Here is a 14,826-nt window from a genome sequence, read left to right as displayed (position 1 = left end):
CGGCCTACGGCGTGTGCCACGGCCAGCGCGCTGCTGGGGCGCGGAGGGTCGTGACTGGCGTTGCAACACAGCGTGCTGTCGGGCCTCGAGAACGTGACAGCACGTTTTGCACCCTGATCCTGTGAACCGGAAGTGTAAGTGAACGTTGTGGGCCGTTTGGACCCAGGGGCGTTTTGTAAGTGTGGGCGTCTGGACAGAACCAACTCCCACGGTGCCGGCCGGGGCTGTGGTCGCCTCTGAGGTTCAGGGTCCTCCTCCTTGTTCACCGGTTGTTGGGGAAATTCCGCTCCTGTGGTTGGATGACGGAAGTCCTTGCTGTCCTCCTGGTTGGCAGTGGGGGACCATCACGGGCCCGAGAGGCCACCCGCCATCCCCGCCATGTGGCCCTCTGCACAGCCTGGCGGGTCGCTTCCTGACGGCCAGCAGGAGAGTCTTGGCTTGAATCCAGGACTTTGGACGGGCTGGCCGCTTAGGCCAGGCCTACCAGGATGGCCTCCCTCTTGATGACCTCCCAGGCGGCCGATGTGGAGAGTCGGTGACACCTGCAGCACCCTCTGCACCCGAGGTCATGTGGCGTGGGTGTGGTTCATCATACGCACAAGCTGGCCCACACTCAACAGGAGGATTCTGGACGAAGACCTGGGGTGCGGGCGAGGTGTGGGGACCGCGCTTGCCACAGACTTCGATCAGTTAGCTCACACGTCAACAGGGTTTTGGAGGTAATTATGAGCTTCAAATGTTATAACTTACAAATCTTCACCTCCTTGGTGGTGGTTTCTCCACTTGCAGACACGTTTTTATTTGTATGGACCAAATTCAGAGGCTGTACTGGAAGCAAAGCCACTTCGAGGTGCTTTCACACGGTTGGCCTTTGGGCCCTTAAAGCAGTAAAATCTCCGAGCAGCACCGTCCGTCTGCGGGAACCCGGTTTACGGTTTACCCAGATTCCTGCACTTTCCACTTCAGCACCTGGCACAGGGTGGACAGCGCACGCCAGACCCCCCGTGAGAACAGCCGGTGACTTTAAATCACTCTGTTTCCGGCCGAGTCTGTTGTGTGAGACTGTCGTCCACCTTATGTTCCATATCACCTTAGAATTACTCAGAAGCTTTAAGGTTGTCAGTTAGTGGCACCGCCTGAAAACAACTATGCAGAATTGACCCTCGCACATATACAACGCACATACACCTGCGTGCGTGTCCACATAGGTGTCGATCGGCGTATGGTGTGCACGTACAGGTCTGTTACATAGAAATATTTTTGTAGGAACCATGCTGATAAATGTCACTTGGGTTTTCTCCGATACTTCAGTAGTTCGATAGTGAAGTAGTGTAGCACTTAGGAATTTTAACAAATTGGAAATTATATACCGTACTGACCATTACGTAATCTGTGAGCATAACTAAAAGATGCTGCGTAAGCTTTGAACTGTGCTTCCTCGGGAGAAATCAGAAGATAACTTTCGAGGCACTTTTTGCTCCTCGTATCGAAGGTAATTCCGATGCCAAGTTGCCCTTCCGAAGGCACGTCCCGCCCAGCGAAGCCGTGTCGGAGCAGCACCCGAGAGAAGAGATGTGGACGCCTGTCCCATTTTGTTGCCCTTAGATTTCTGCCGAGATGGTGCTATGTCATTATTGTTCCGCTGGGTTTTCTCGTTGGTTGAGAATATCGAAATATCTTTCCACCTCTCTCACTGCCGTGTGGCGTCACGTCACAGCAAGGACTCATGACGAGGCTCACGCTTCCGATTTTCTCTAGTACCCCGAGACCGTGAAGGAGCCACCGGAAGTGTCCCAGGTATTTTCTCTGTCGCCGTTAGTGACATGGGCGCGTCTCTCAGGGCTCACGCATGCCAGTGTTCAGAGACAGCTTTGGGGAGAAGAACTTCGTGACTTTATAGGAGCTCGTTCTTCTTGTTTGCTAAATAATTTAAGGCTCTTTTTTTCAAGGCTTAATTGCTCAGAAAAAATCTCTAGCTGTTACATTTTCTATCCTGCGATGGAACGTATTTTTGGCTGCCGTTAATAACCTATGCAATTTTAACTTTGGAGAAGGAGTAGAGTACAGGGAAGTCCTCTAAGCACTGAGTGCTCCTAGCAGACTTCTGAACGTCACATGAAAGAAAAAGACAGTGGAACTCGGACGGGGAACTGTTTCATCGCGGTGGGTAACGTGGGGTGCCTGTGGCAAGTGTTGTCAGTGACCTCGTGGTCACCAGGCCTGTCCGACTTCGCACGTTCTAAAGCAACTTCAGATCTCTGCGTTTTACTCAGAGTGTCAAGAGTGAACTTATTCACGTGCTGCAAATGGGTATTCCATACCACAATTCTAATCGAGGTAGAACTGTTTTACACATTTGCGTAAGTCCCAGAATTGCATATAAGCGAATATTTGCAGCGTAATCTGTTGAGAATCCCTTCCACCCTCAAAGAAAACTGTTTCCACAAAAAGATCAATGTAACAAAACCACACTTAGAGCTATCAGTTACGCTTTCAAAAGTGTCCTGTCTTCTCCACCGCCCAGTCTCTGTGCCTGTAATTCTTTGAAATAACCACCGTAAGATGTAGTCTCATAAAAATGCATGACAGTTACAGAGGTGTGTTTGTCTGGAAGTGTACCTTCCCTTCCGATGGTAAATGTTTGACCTAATTACAAGTTTATAGTAAAGAAACCTAACTACGTGTCATCTCATGTGACGACCATCTACAGTATTAAGTAGAGGGGTCTCTGAGGTCCAATAATTATTATTAATATTTGCTTTGTTTTTATTAACAAGTTTGAAGGATAGGACATAGCAGTAAAATATAATAATTTTTAAGTGTGAAAATGTGCCAAGCAGCCATTTATTATCTACCTTTTATTTGTGACTGAGATTGTAGAAACGTAGATTATATTTAGAGATGGGCCACAAGGTGATCTCCAAACTCTCGTTAATATAGCGAGGAAACAGGCCCAGCCTGGGTAAGTGGCTTGCTCGGGGTCACCCATAACCAGGCCCATTATTACAAGGTGGATGTGCCATATGTCAGTGCCACGTTAGACATTCGACAGCGCCCCCAACAGGAAACGCTTCCTCGTATAGAACGTAAGTTACTCGCCTCCTCTCATTAGATGCTTGGCAGAGATGGAGAGCAGCTGGTGCCTGCAGTTTCGTCCTTATGACTTCACCGTCTCGTCATTTTGTTACCATCTTTTTCTAACCTTCTTCAAGGATGCCTTGAGCACCACAATCTCATTTGTCGCTTTTTGGTTTTATGGTAACTAGAGCAGTACATTTCCAAAGGATGCTTAGTGTATGGTTCCCAGTACCAGCTGCATAATTGTGGGTGCCTGGGTAAAAAGAGATTGAGAATCTCAAGATGACACAGGGGAGCACGGAACTTTGAAGTAAGAGCAAGGCCTGCGTGGGTCGTACCCCCGAAGCTGGCCCAGTGGTTGCAGATGTTCCGTCTAAAACCTTCAAAGATGAACGTGTCAGATTCTGGGCTTGAATATTTTGATATACCATGAAGATTATTTTTTTCTATACGTGTAAAACAAGGACGTCCTTTTCTGTTCTTTCACTGTGGATGAGTTGACTCTGGGTAATACTTGAAGCTTTCCCAAGATTTCTTGAGGAGGAATGCTAGACTGCAGACTTAGAAATAAGCGACGTGTGTTCTGGGAGTCACAGTGTCTGGAATGCGGGAGCCAGGTGATCCAGTTTAGTCCAAAAAAATCGGGACTGAGATAGTCAGTGTCCGCTATCTAATTGGGTTGGGTCTTGGGCATATAATTTGTACGAGGATATTTGGTGATTTTTTTAAAAATGTGACTGTTTTGCCAAAATCTTATTTAACTTATTTAAATACTACTGATAGAAAATATGCTTTTAAAATAAACAGTATTTGAAGCTTGGCATAAAGAATGCCCTACTTAAAAAAAAAAAAGGCTAAATAAAAGTCCCGTCCCAGGTGACCAGATAAATCCAAGTGCCAGTTTCTGCCTCTCCATTCGTTTTTAGATATTTTATTTGGGAGTATAAAAAGTTACAGTTCTATTTCATGGCATATATATAGTAAAAGTGTCATATCATATAATCTTTTTCACATAACTCTTTATCGATAGTAACCTTTTCAAAAATTTGGTTTTATTATTTATCGCTTTACTAAAAACTTTCCACATGGCAAATACGCGTCCATTTTTTATTTCTGTACGTTAACATTAGATTTTTTTTTTTTTTTTTTCCTAATCTAGAGCTAAGTACTTATCGAGGGCTGTCTTTTTTCGGAGAAAAATAGGGTTTTTAAATAATGCTATTTGACTTAGAATTAACTCGTAAAAGATATGTATATATTAGAATAAGTTTCAAGGAGATGCTTTTTTTTTTTTTTTAGTACTTTGGCATTATGGAAGTTACTGCTTTGTAGTGCTAATATAAATTTCACCGGTATAAAAAGAATTCAAAATTTCACTGCCGTCTTCCGCTCACCCTCATTTAAGCGTAGCCGGCAGTGCCACCATCAGACAGACAGGCTCTTAGCAGCAGCAGCATCGGCCCTCTCGGAAGTAAAACGTCCCCACGTTTAAGGAAAGGCTGGAAAAACGCGTATGTTGAAACAAAAACGTAAAAAATATGGCGGACACCAATGACATAATGAAGCTGCCTTCGATTCATTTTCTGATCAAATCAGATTCATACAATTCTTCAAAAACCCGTTTCTAATTTGGATATTTAGGTTTTTGCAGGTTGTTCCGTCCAGGCAGCTTTATGTTGATATGCCGGGTTATTGTCATCCTATTAAGTTTGTTGTCCAAAGAGAAAATGCCAAAGAAGAGCATAAAATCGTGAAATGAGCACACCATCTTGGTTGGATGACAGCTTCCCTAAAGTGCATTTCGAGGGCAATTTTTTCATTCTGCCTTTTCCTGTGTATATGATTTATTTTTTAAATAATGGGACTTTAGGAGTAAGCTGCCAAATTAATTATAATTATGATGATTTTAGAATCTATATTAAAGCATAGACTTTTTCTTCCACGGTCTGATACTTACACGATACGGTATATTTATTTTTGAATGAAAAGTAACCTGGTCTCATCCATCTTCCTGTTGACATCAGACAGGCCTCTGATATGCTAATCCAGCGTCGGGCGAGCACAGACAGGCTTTATCTGGACTCATTCCAAGTCTGCAAGAAAATTATGTGCACAGAACCGATTTTGCAGCCTGCCACCTAGACTGGAAGCTGACGTTGACACGAGCTGCGATGAAAACTGCTTAATATCGAAACATGACACAGGAAGTTCCTAACATTTCAATAATACTACGATTTGCTTTTTAATTAGTTACCTGGTCATCTAATTGTTGTTTTTGGCTGCTGATGTAATAGCCATTGAAATTGCTAGTAAGTTCATTTCCATAGTATCTGTCAGAATAAAGACTAACCTGAAGTTATTAGCTTTTTCCTAAAGATTCAGCCTTTGCTCTGTTGGGTCCATATTGAGACAGCGGGTATAACCTTTTGCTAACCATGAAGTGGGGATATCAGCGCGTTTCCCTGTATTGTTTGTCATTTCAGCCTGCCCTCAACTGGTCACGGGGGAACGGTTGACAGACACTTGTTTGGGAATTACCTGAAGCGCAGGTTCTCCATATTCAATAACAAAACATCGGAATCCGTTGAACTTTCAAAATCACCGTTTCCAGATGAAATGCATCAAAGTACAGATATGTACTTTGCTGTCTATCACTAACTTTCTATTTGAGAAAAGTTATCAGAAAATTTTGTCAAAACTTGCTTAAATACAGTACTTGACGTCGGTCGTAAATACTGTTAAGTAGGAGAGAGATTGTATTTTTGGTTTTTATATGGTGAATCTTCGTGACTCTTAGGAACTAGGGACTGTGTCCTTGGACGAGCGTGTTACTGCTTGTTTCTCTGGCAGGTGTAACGTAGAACGGCGCTAACCGCACCCCACCTTTGCCGTTTTCGGGGCTGTCGCCTTGCGCGCGAGGCCCCACCCTTCCCCCCACCGCCCTGGCACTCAGCTCCTCCCGTGAAGCTTCGTTTCGTTCATTCAAAGCGAAGAGCAAGTTTGGCTCATCATGTGCGACAGAAATATTTATGACAACTTTTTACTTAAATCCTTTTTGTTTAATTTTTCATAAATTAAGTGATATTTCAAATCACCGAGGTGGTTCAATATTTATTTAAAAGGAATTCTATAGCGATCCTCTGTCAGGAGAAGAATTGTCTTGTAAGGAACATAATCACCTTCAGATTGCTAGACTGTGTTATTCTGGCTTCTCCTAAAATGAAATCTGACATCTTCCTTTTAGGCCAAGGAATTATTTTGTATAGATGTTAATTTGTTGAAGTCGTTGGCCATCGATCGCAAGCACAGTGCGATGCGACCTGCGCCACCATCAGACACGACGGGGGGAATTAAGCTCTCGTGTCAGGTCGAATTCTTGGAAGGATTTCGTGGGAAAAGCATAGGCTTTTGAGTTGGCGACGGGGAGCTGACAGTGGGGGTTTTGCTGACGGACGGCTTTCTGCACGTCCAAATCTAGTCTGAAGGTATCTAAGTCTTATTCTTTCACTTTTTCCCGAAGCACTTTAAGAAGCAGAAGAGGCTGATCCCCGAGAGGACCGTGTGGAAGTACTTCGTGCAGCTGTGCAGCGCCCTGGAGCACATGCACTCACGCAGGGTCATGCACAGAGGTGGGTGCGCCACCGCTGGGCCCCGGGCCGCGGGCCGCGGGGGGCGGGCGCCTCCGGCCTGGCGTCCGCGCTGCCGCCTCGCGTCGCGTGTTCCCACACTGGAGCTCTGCTAAACGATGAGCCTGCGAGCTTAGCCGCACCGGCCTTTAAATGAGGATGAGAAGCAGTTCCTTCTCTGCTCGCCTTGAGCGAGCGTCTTCCCGGTGGGTGTGAAAAATTCCAGTGGTATTTATTTAAGCCATCAAGATTTCGAAGGCCATTTAAGTAAATAATTTTATATATATATGGAGTTATGGGTTTACGTTTAATGTAAATATATTAATAAATTAATATTTAGTAAGATATTTAAAATTGACATCAAAAGGGCACAAATTTCACAAGAGTTGATTTGAAAATGGAAAACAATGTTTTAACTGAAAATTTACAGTGATCTTTACGCTGCGTTGCTGATCATCAGAGGACTGAGAACGTAGACATTAGGATATGTAAGAACCACTCAAAGTTATTGGTACAAAATTCAAACTGACTTTTATTTTTAAGATACATTTTTAAGTTCTGCCATGAAAAGTGGTTTTTAAACTCTTGAAAATACCTAAACTGACGTCACTTTTCTCCTGGTGCCTTCATTTATTCGCAGACATAAAACCGGCTAACGTGTTCATTACAGCCACCGGGGTGGTCAAACTCGGCGATCTTGGACTTGGCCGATTTTTTAGCTCCAAAACCACAGCCGCACACTCTTTAGGTAAGAGACGCTACGTGATTTCATTCAGCTCTCCCTCCCCCGCTTCCCTACCGCCCGTTAAAACGTAAGGCATGTGCCAGTTATAGACCAACTCTTACATCCTAAGGAAAACTATTAAAAGTCATCTGGTCTTGAGCAGAGACCCCCAGTTCTCTGTTAGGTGTCATGTGTCCGTTCATGTGACAGTTGGGGCTTCCGTTAACTTGACCTCAGGCAGGCACTTGATGAAAGAAAATGCGGATGAACAAATGTAGTTTTAACTGTTGCCATGGAATCGCCCTTTTATTTCGCACTTAATCATATTAAGATAAATGATAAATAGACCATATCTTGGAAGAGGACTTCGCCTGACCATTTAAAAGACTGTAGTAGTTTAGAAATGTTTATTAACCTAACGCGGTTTTGGTTGCCGCAGAGGGGACATCTCGAAGGTGATCCGTGGCTAGTGATATTTCTCTCAATATTTCCCTAAATTATAAAGCAGAATCCTCTGTAATTTATTCATTCTAGAGCTAACTGTCCATGCCATTTATACCCAAAATAGAACTGCAGGAGGCTGTTACAACATTATATTGATGGAAAGTTTCCTGGTTTGGAAATAATAGAAATTACTAGGAAGAAATAATTTTGAAATTGAATCATTTAAAGGGAACGGTAGAGCTTCTCTTGAAACTTTTCGCATCGTATTTTCTCCGTGTAAATGTGATACTTAGACAAAATAGCGAGAACTTATTTTTGTGTCAATTCGTATTTTATTCTGGTTTTCACAATTCTATATATTTATCGATTCTGAAGAGAGCAGCGAGTCTTTAAACTGCTCAAACATCTATTCATCTTGCACATTATCTGTATGTCTCGATTCCGTGAGAACAAACGAGCGTGGAGTAAACTGTTTGCTCACGTTCCTGTAGCAAACAGAGTTGTGCAGGCGGCCACGTTTCCAGTTTTCATAGAATCAAAAGTGTGTCAGCTTAGAATAGACTAATTCCTGAATATAGGGGTGAAAATTACAAATGTCGAACCTGCCGTTGCTGGACGTGCAGACCACATTCAGGTCCCCCAAACCGAAGAGAGATCTCAGGGCCTTCGCTTTTCCTCCGACGCCCTCCCTGCTCCAGCGCGCACGGCGGACCCCGTATCTCTGCCTGCCGTTTCCTCCTCCTCAGCCCAGGGTCACCTCGTGTTGGGGTCAAGAAACCAGACTCCCTGTGTCCCTGTGTCCGACACCCTTTCAAACCAGTTCCGCGTGTTCTTCCTGAAAGACACTGGCCCGATGACGTCACTTCCCCCTTTGGCTGGAAGGACACGCAAAGTCCGGCGTGGCAGCCAGGTCCTCGGGAGTTCGGGGTCCTCTCACTGTCCCTTGCCTCCACGTGCCTGTGTCCTGGCGTGCCGGCCGTGGTGTCCCTCTGCCGGGTCCCCAGCAGCAGAGGTAGCACGATGACCGGGGGGAACGGAGGACACTGGATTTACATGCTGTTGTTCTGTGGGCTTTGATCAAGCCATCTGGGGACTGTCCTAAGGCCCCACCTCCAGACTTACAGCGACAGAGGCGGGGACCACCCACGCCTGTTATCAGCTGTCCCAGCCAACCCCCCAGTGTAGTGAATGTCCACGTGCCTTCCGAGCAATGCAGAGTGCTGTGCAGATGTCAGGTCACTTCTGTCAACGTGACCAGACTGGTGACTGTGAAGCATTTTGGTGCCTTTTTTATGCAGGTCCCAGGAATGTGGCCTGAACGAGACAAGTCCTCTTGGGGGGAGGAAGTAGGTGACCGCAAACAAACAAAGAGAAGGATGATTTGTTAGCAGGTGACAGAGTGGCTAGCGGGGGAAGTGTTTTGGAAAGGGTGTGGCTGGACGGGGCCCCCCTGAGGGGGCGGTGAGGGGGTGGTGGTCGGACCGAGCTTGGAAGGAGATGAAGGACCTGGGGGACGCGTCTCGGGCTGATGGAGAGCGCCCGTGCCGGGGACAGGTGGGGCAGGATGGGCTCTGCCTGGGGCTCACTGGGCGGGTGCAGGAAGGGCCTTGGTGGGACGTGGGGAGAGGTCGCATTTTGTCGCCAGTGAGGTGGGGTTTTTGCATGGTCGTAACGAGAGCAGCGCTGTCTGATCTGAGTTGAAGCAGCGGCCGTGGATAACGGGGTAACCAGTGGTCTCTGTTCTCAGGGTGTCCGTCCTGGTCGCTGTCTTCCTTTGCTCCAAGTGCCTCTGAGTATGTGCTGCCCAGAACCGAGCAGGGCACAGCACGTGTGGGCTCGCCAGCCCGCAGGACAGAACGTTTGTCACTGCCTGTCGTCTGTGATCGAGACAGGTCTTCGGCTGTTGTCCCCCTGCCCCTTTCGTTTGTACCTTTATTCATGTTAAGTCAGATCTGCATCTAGTGCCTCCGTGTTGGGGTGTGGCCAGGGGGCCGACTGGAGGGTCGTACATGTCCCAGGGTCGTACATTGCCCTGTTTTCTTTCATACCGTTTGTCAGCCGTACAGATGTGCCACCAGATGTTAGGAAATTTGTTCTAGGTGTGTCTGCATTTTTAACTTTTGTGATAAGAACCCGTCTCTCCCTTAAATGGAGCTTCCCGGTGCCCTGGCCGAGTGGCTTTCCGTTTTCTTGACAGTGACCCAGCACCGCTGTGCCCGTCCGTGGGCGCAGGGCCTGTAACCAAAGCCACAGCCCCACGTACCTGTGTCCGCTCCTGCGACTGCGGTGCACTCTAATTGTGGGCTCTGCTTTTTTTCATTTTACTAAAAATAATGCTAATTGCAACCCACTAAATTGATTTCACAACTAATTCACGGGTTACGCCCTGCGGTTTGGAAAGCATCGCTCAGCGCTTACAGAACGTCCACGCGGCTTCTTTTACTTAAAGACGCGCTCCCAGTTTCCTGCTTTCTGCCAGCCTCCCGCCTTGCTCTCCGGTCGGCTCAGTGAGCCAAACATACATTAGTCACTTACTGTGTCCCCCTGGCTCCCGGGGCTGGGGACTAATGAGCACCGTAGTTCTGCACAGTCTGCAAATCATTCAGCTCCCGGGGATGCTTGCAGGTACAGGTGAGCTGTGGGTAGCATGCATTCCCGGTCTAGACGCGAGGGCACGGAGTGGGCTGTGAGGCCAGGTGACCGTCAGGTCCAGGTTCTCTGGCCACAGCAGCATCCTCACCGGCGGTGCCCGAGGTCCTTTTTTCTCCACACCCTCGCCAGCACTGTGTTTTGTTGTGTTTTGTTTCGTTTCGGGTCTTTTTGATAACGGCCGGTCTGACGGGTGAGGGTGGCATCTCATAGTGGTTTCGATTCGCCTTTGCCCGGTGATCCGTGACGCCGAGCATCTTTGCACGTGCCTGCTGGCCATCCGGATGTCGGCCCTGGAAAAATGTCCTTCAGGTTCCCTGCCCATTTTTAAATCGTATTGTCTGTTTCTTTACTTAGTTTTATGGATTCTTTACGTATTCTGGATATTAACCCCTGATGAAATCATTGGTAAATGACTTCTCTCATCCAGGAGATGTCCTTTTCGTCCTGCCGATGGTCGTCGTTCCTGTGCAAAGGTGTTTTGTTGGGTAGAGTCCCATTTGTTATGCTTTTGTTGTCATTGTTGTTTCTGCTTTCGTCGGCCCTCGCCAGGGAGACAGATCTAAACAGCGTCCCTGAGACGGATGCCAAAAGGCTCACTGCCTTTGTTTTCTTCTAGGAGTTTTATGGTTTCAGATCTTTCTTTCGGGTCTTCGATGCCTTTCGAGTTTATTTTTGCTATGGTGGAAGGTAGCGCTCGAGATGGATTCTCCTGCATGCGTCTGCCCGGATTTCCCCAGCACCCGCTATTGTGGAGACGGCCCTCACCCCACGGGGTGCTCCCGCCTCCTTCGTCGTGGATGTAATGGCCGCGTGGGTGTGGGTCTGTCTCTGGGCTCCGTGCTGTTTTATTGATCTGCCTGTTTTCGTGCCGGTTCCGTCCTGTCTTTATTGCCGTGGCTTTGAGTCTACAGCGGGTCCTCGACTAATGTCGTTTAGTCACGACGTCGATGAGATGCTGTAGGAACTGACCCTGTTTCCATCAGCCGATGGTTAGCAGGTTCCGTTGTGTGTCGCTTTGCTTAAAGTCGCAGAGCTTGTCGACAACACGCAGGACTTGGCGTAGTCTGAATCCGGGCGCGTGACACCGCCAGCCCCGTCCTCCTTGCTCCAGCCCGCTGTGGCCAGTCAGGGACGTCTGTGGTTCCGCACGAATCTCAGGGTGCTCTGTGACCGTTCTGTGAAGAATGCCCTTGGCGTTCTCATCGGGGTCGCGCTGAGGCCGTAGCTGCCGTCAGGTAGGGCGGTCATGGTGACAATGTCCGTTCTTCCGGCTCGCAAGCACGGGACGTCCTTCCCTTCGCCTGCACTGGCTTCAGCTGCTTTCATCAGCGTCTAGCAGTTTTCAGCATATGGGTCTTTCACTTCCTGGCTTAAATTTATCCGAGATATTTTATTCTTTTTGATGTAATTGTAAATGGGATCGTTTTCTTAATTTTTCTTTCCGACATTTAGTTATTGTTAGAGTATAGAAATGCAGTAAGTTCTGCATGTTCCTTTCACGTCCTGCAAGTTTAACGAATCCACGTATTAGTTCTAGTAACGTTTTTGGTGCAGTCTTTGGAGCTTTCCACGTACAGCACCACGTCATCTGCAGTAAGTGGCACTTTTCCCTCTCCCTTTCCGGTTGGGATCTCTTTTATATGTATTTTTCTTGTCCGCTGGCTATGACTAGGACTTCTAATACTACCAGTGAAAGTGGCGAAGGTGGGCATTCTTGTCTTGTTCGTGATTTTAGAGGAAAGCTGTCAGCTTTTCACCGTTGGGTATGACATTAGCCGTGGGTTCTCCACATATGGCCTTTATTATGTTGAGTATGTTTCTTTCATACGTGCTTCGTTGAGAGTTTTTGTCAGAAATGGGTGTTGGGTTTTGTCAAACGCTTTCATAGCGACCCCAGAAGAGGAAAGATGGAGGCTTTCGTTTTGCACGGCCGTGCGTGCGTGCAGTTGTGATATGCGCCTCCGCGTGCTGAGCACAGTCGCTGCTTCGAGCTGACTAGAACGCGTGGCTGCTGGTCCTTGCGCTGAACAGACACCTGACCCCTGGGGGCAGCTCTGTCGTCGTGCTGCTGTGGCAGGAGGACTAGTTCCACTTCGCCTCTCGCGGTGACACAGGCGGCGCTCCGCCTTCGCGACCCCGCCAGCTGAGCGAGCGCGTGGGCACCATCCCCGCCAATATCAGAATTTCCACGCGGGAGTCTCGAGTGTACAATGCGTGTTCCGCACACGGTTGCCGAGTGTGCTATGTCCTCTGGTTTCAACTTGGACAATCCGTGTCCTCGAGCCAGGCGTGCACAGTTTCGCGCTGGGCGCCAGGCGCCACCCGTGGGCTGGCAGGAAGCGCGCGTGTCAGCTGCTGTCAGCCCGCGCCGGAGGCCGCTCCCTCCCTCCCGTCTATTTTTAGCTCTCGGTCCTTGACTCCAGCCGCTGCTCTGGGAAGAAGCTGTCAGCTGACTTTAAACTGTGACAGTTTAACCTCTCGGCCACCCCCAGTATTTGTTTCAAACCGTCAGTGGCTGCAGAGTCTCAGAATTTTCACGTGTGACCCGAGACCCTGGACCTCACTGCTGGCCTTTCGTGCTCTGACGTCTAGGAGATTTTTTTGCTGCTTAATTCGGGAAGATACAGATTTTGTCAGTGACATTTCACAGTGGTTTTAATGTAGTGACTGTTCCCATGCAAAGGACGGAACTGCCTGCTTTGAGTCCCAGGTCGTGAGACCTTTGGCAGATTACCTGGCCCCCGGCGCCTCCTTTCTGGGAGAGGCCACCCCTCACGAGGGGACCTCACGGCCCGAGCCCAGGAGGCCGAGGACGCACCGTTGCCTCCGAGTCCCCAGCACGGGCAGCAGCGCGGCTCCGTTCGGCCGAGGCCGGGTCCGCAGCGATGGGACGTCGGCAGGGCGGTCCCGGTGGTGTGTCTAACAGCGCTGGGAGCGGACCGCCAACAACACCATGTTCTGTTTCCCCCCTCGGCATTAATTACAGCTCTTAAATGTTATCAGTTACACTTAACAGACAACGAACTGTACTTAATAAATGTCTTTTGTACAAAGAACATTGCTCATCACTCAGCCAGTCCATATTGACTCAGATAATAATACTCCTTACGATTAAATACTTGTCCTCTCTCAGCTCGGCCTGCCAGTATCATTTCTGGGCTGGCTTAAGAGTCTGAAGGAGAGAGTGAAAATTAATTCCCAGTTCTTGAAGTGCACGAGTCTGTTTTCAGTCAAACCGCAGTGTACGATGATGTCTGTCCTTTAATTTTCCCACTCGGGAGTGCTCAGAGCTGTGTTTTCTGCAGTTCGTTCTAATTCTGAGGGAAGCCGCGTTCCTAAACTGAATTTACTTGTTTTTACTCTCCGAGTTAAAACACTTTGTTCAATTATCCCAGGTAATAGTTTTAAAAAGGAAATTATTGCCTTTTTCCATTTCACTTGCCATATGGATTTTTGTGGGATTTTTATGAATGCTGTAGAATTTTAGAGCAAACGCCATCTCAGAAATCATCTGCTCTTTCTCTCCCCTGCGCCTCACATGAGGAAAGTGGCCGAGAGAAGACGAACGTCCTGGCTGGTTGGTGGCAGAGGGGAGCTGGACACGGGTTTTCTGGCTTTTGGCTGATTTCGCCCCCGCCTCTCTCGGGTAAAAAACAAACAATCAAACAAAACAGCAGCCACACCTAGCCACGCAGAAAGGTGCTTGGGCGGTTCTGTCATTGTTTCTCATTCAAACGTTTGCAGAAATTGCACTGATAAATTTTAAGCTGAAGCGTTGAGAAAATTCTGTGCGTAACTAGTTCTGATGAAATGGAAGTTATTAATTCAGTCACATGGTCCATCGTAGCAGGATGTTAGGATTTTTTTGGCTCTCTTACACGTATTGTAGAACTTTGGAAAATCGATTTTCAGTTTGCTTAGTGTAAATGTTAGAATGCATTTATTGCTCGCAGAGTGTATGTGCCATGTAAAACTTCTCATATCGCTGGAATACGTCAATGCGGTGACCTTTTTTTCTATTCGAATGGCTGTCTTTAGAATTTTCAGTTGTTAGCCGTTTCCCCCTAATATTAGCCTTTCTCCATTTTTTATAATGTTGTCATCCACTCCTCGCTTTTACTCATGTCAGGAGGTCAGAATGACGTACGTATCTGCGGTAGTCAAAGGTGTCGCTGTTTTACCTGCAGCCTTAAACTCGCAGGCCAGTGGCCACGCCCGCCCCTCCCCGCACGGAATCTGCTCAATCGTTTTAGCGTCTGGTGACATCAGTCCACCCTTGTGCAGCTGCTACAGGAAGTCACG

The 14,826-nt window shown here is 47.6% G+C and overlaps 1 protein-coding gene across 6 annotated transcripts in view; it reads left to right on the top strand.

Annotated features, from left to right (window-relative positions):
* NEK7 (NIMA related kinase 7) overlaps positions 1-14,826 on the top strand; it is an 87,797-nt gene that overhangs the window by 57,089 nt on the left and 15,882 nt on the right. For all 6 annotated transcript variants that reach the window (XM_015587491.2, XM_025044740.1, XM_006904430.3 and 3 more), the window contains 2 exons: positions 6,599-6,707; positions 7,345-7,452. In XM_015587491.2, coding sequence (XP_015442977.1) covers positions 6,599-6,707; positions 7,345-7,452 — 217 coding nt within the window. The remainder of the gene's footprint in view (positions 1-6,598; positions 6,708-7,344; positions 7,453-14,826) is intronic.

The sequence above is a fragment of the Pteropus alecto genome, unplaced genomic scaffold (genome assembly GCF_000325575.1).
Source record: "Pteropus alecto unplaced genomic scaffold, ASM32557v1 scaffold90, whole genome shotgun sequence".
NCBI lineage: Eukaryota > Metazoa > Chordata > Mammalia > Chiroptera > Pteropodidae > Pteropus > Pteropus alecto.
The sequence above is the reverse complement of the archived record's forward strand: the minus strand, read 5'-3'. Positions and strand labels throughout refer to the sequence as shown.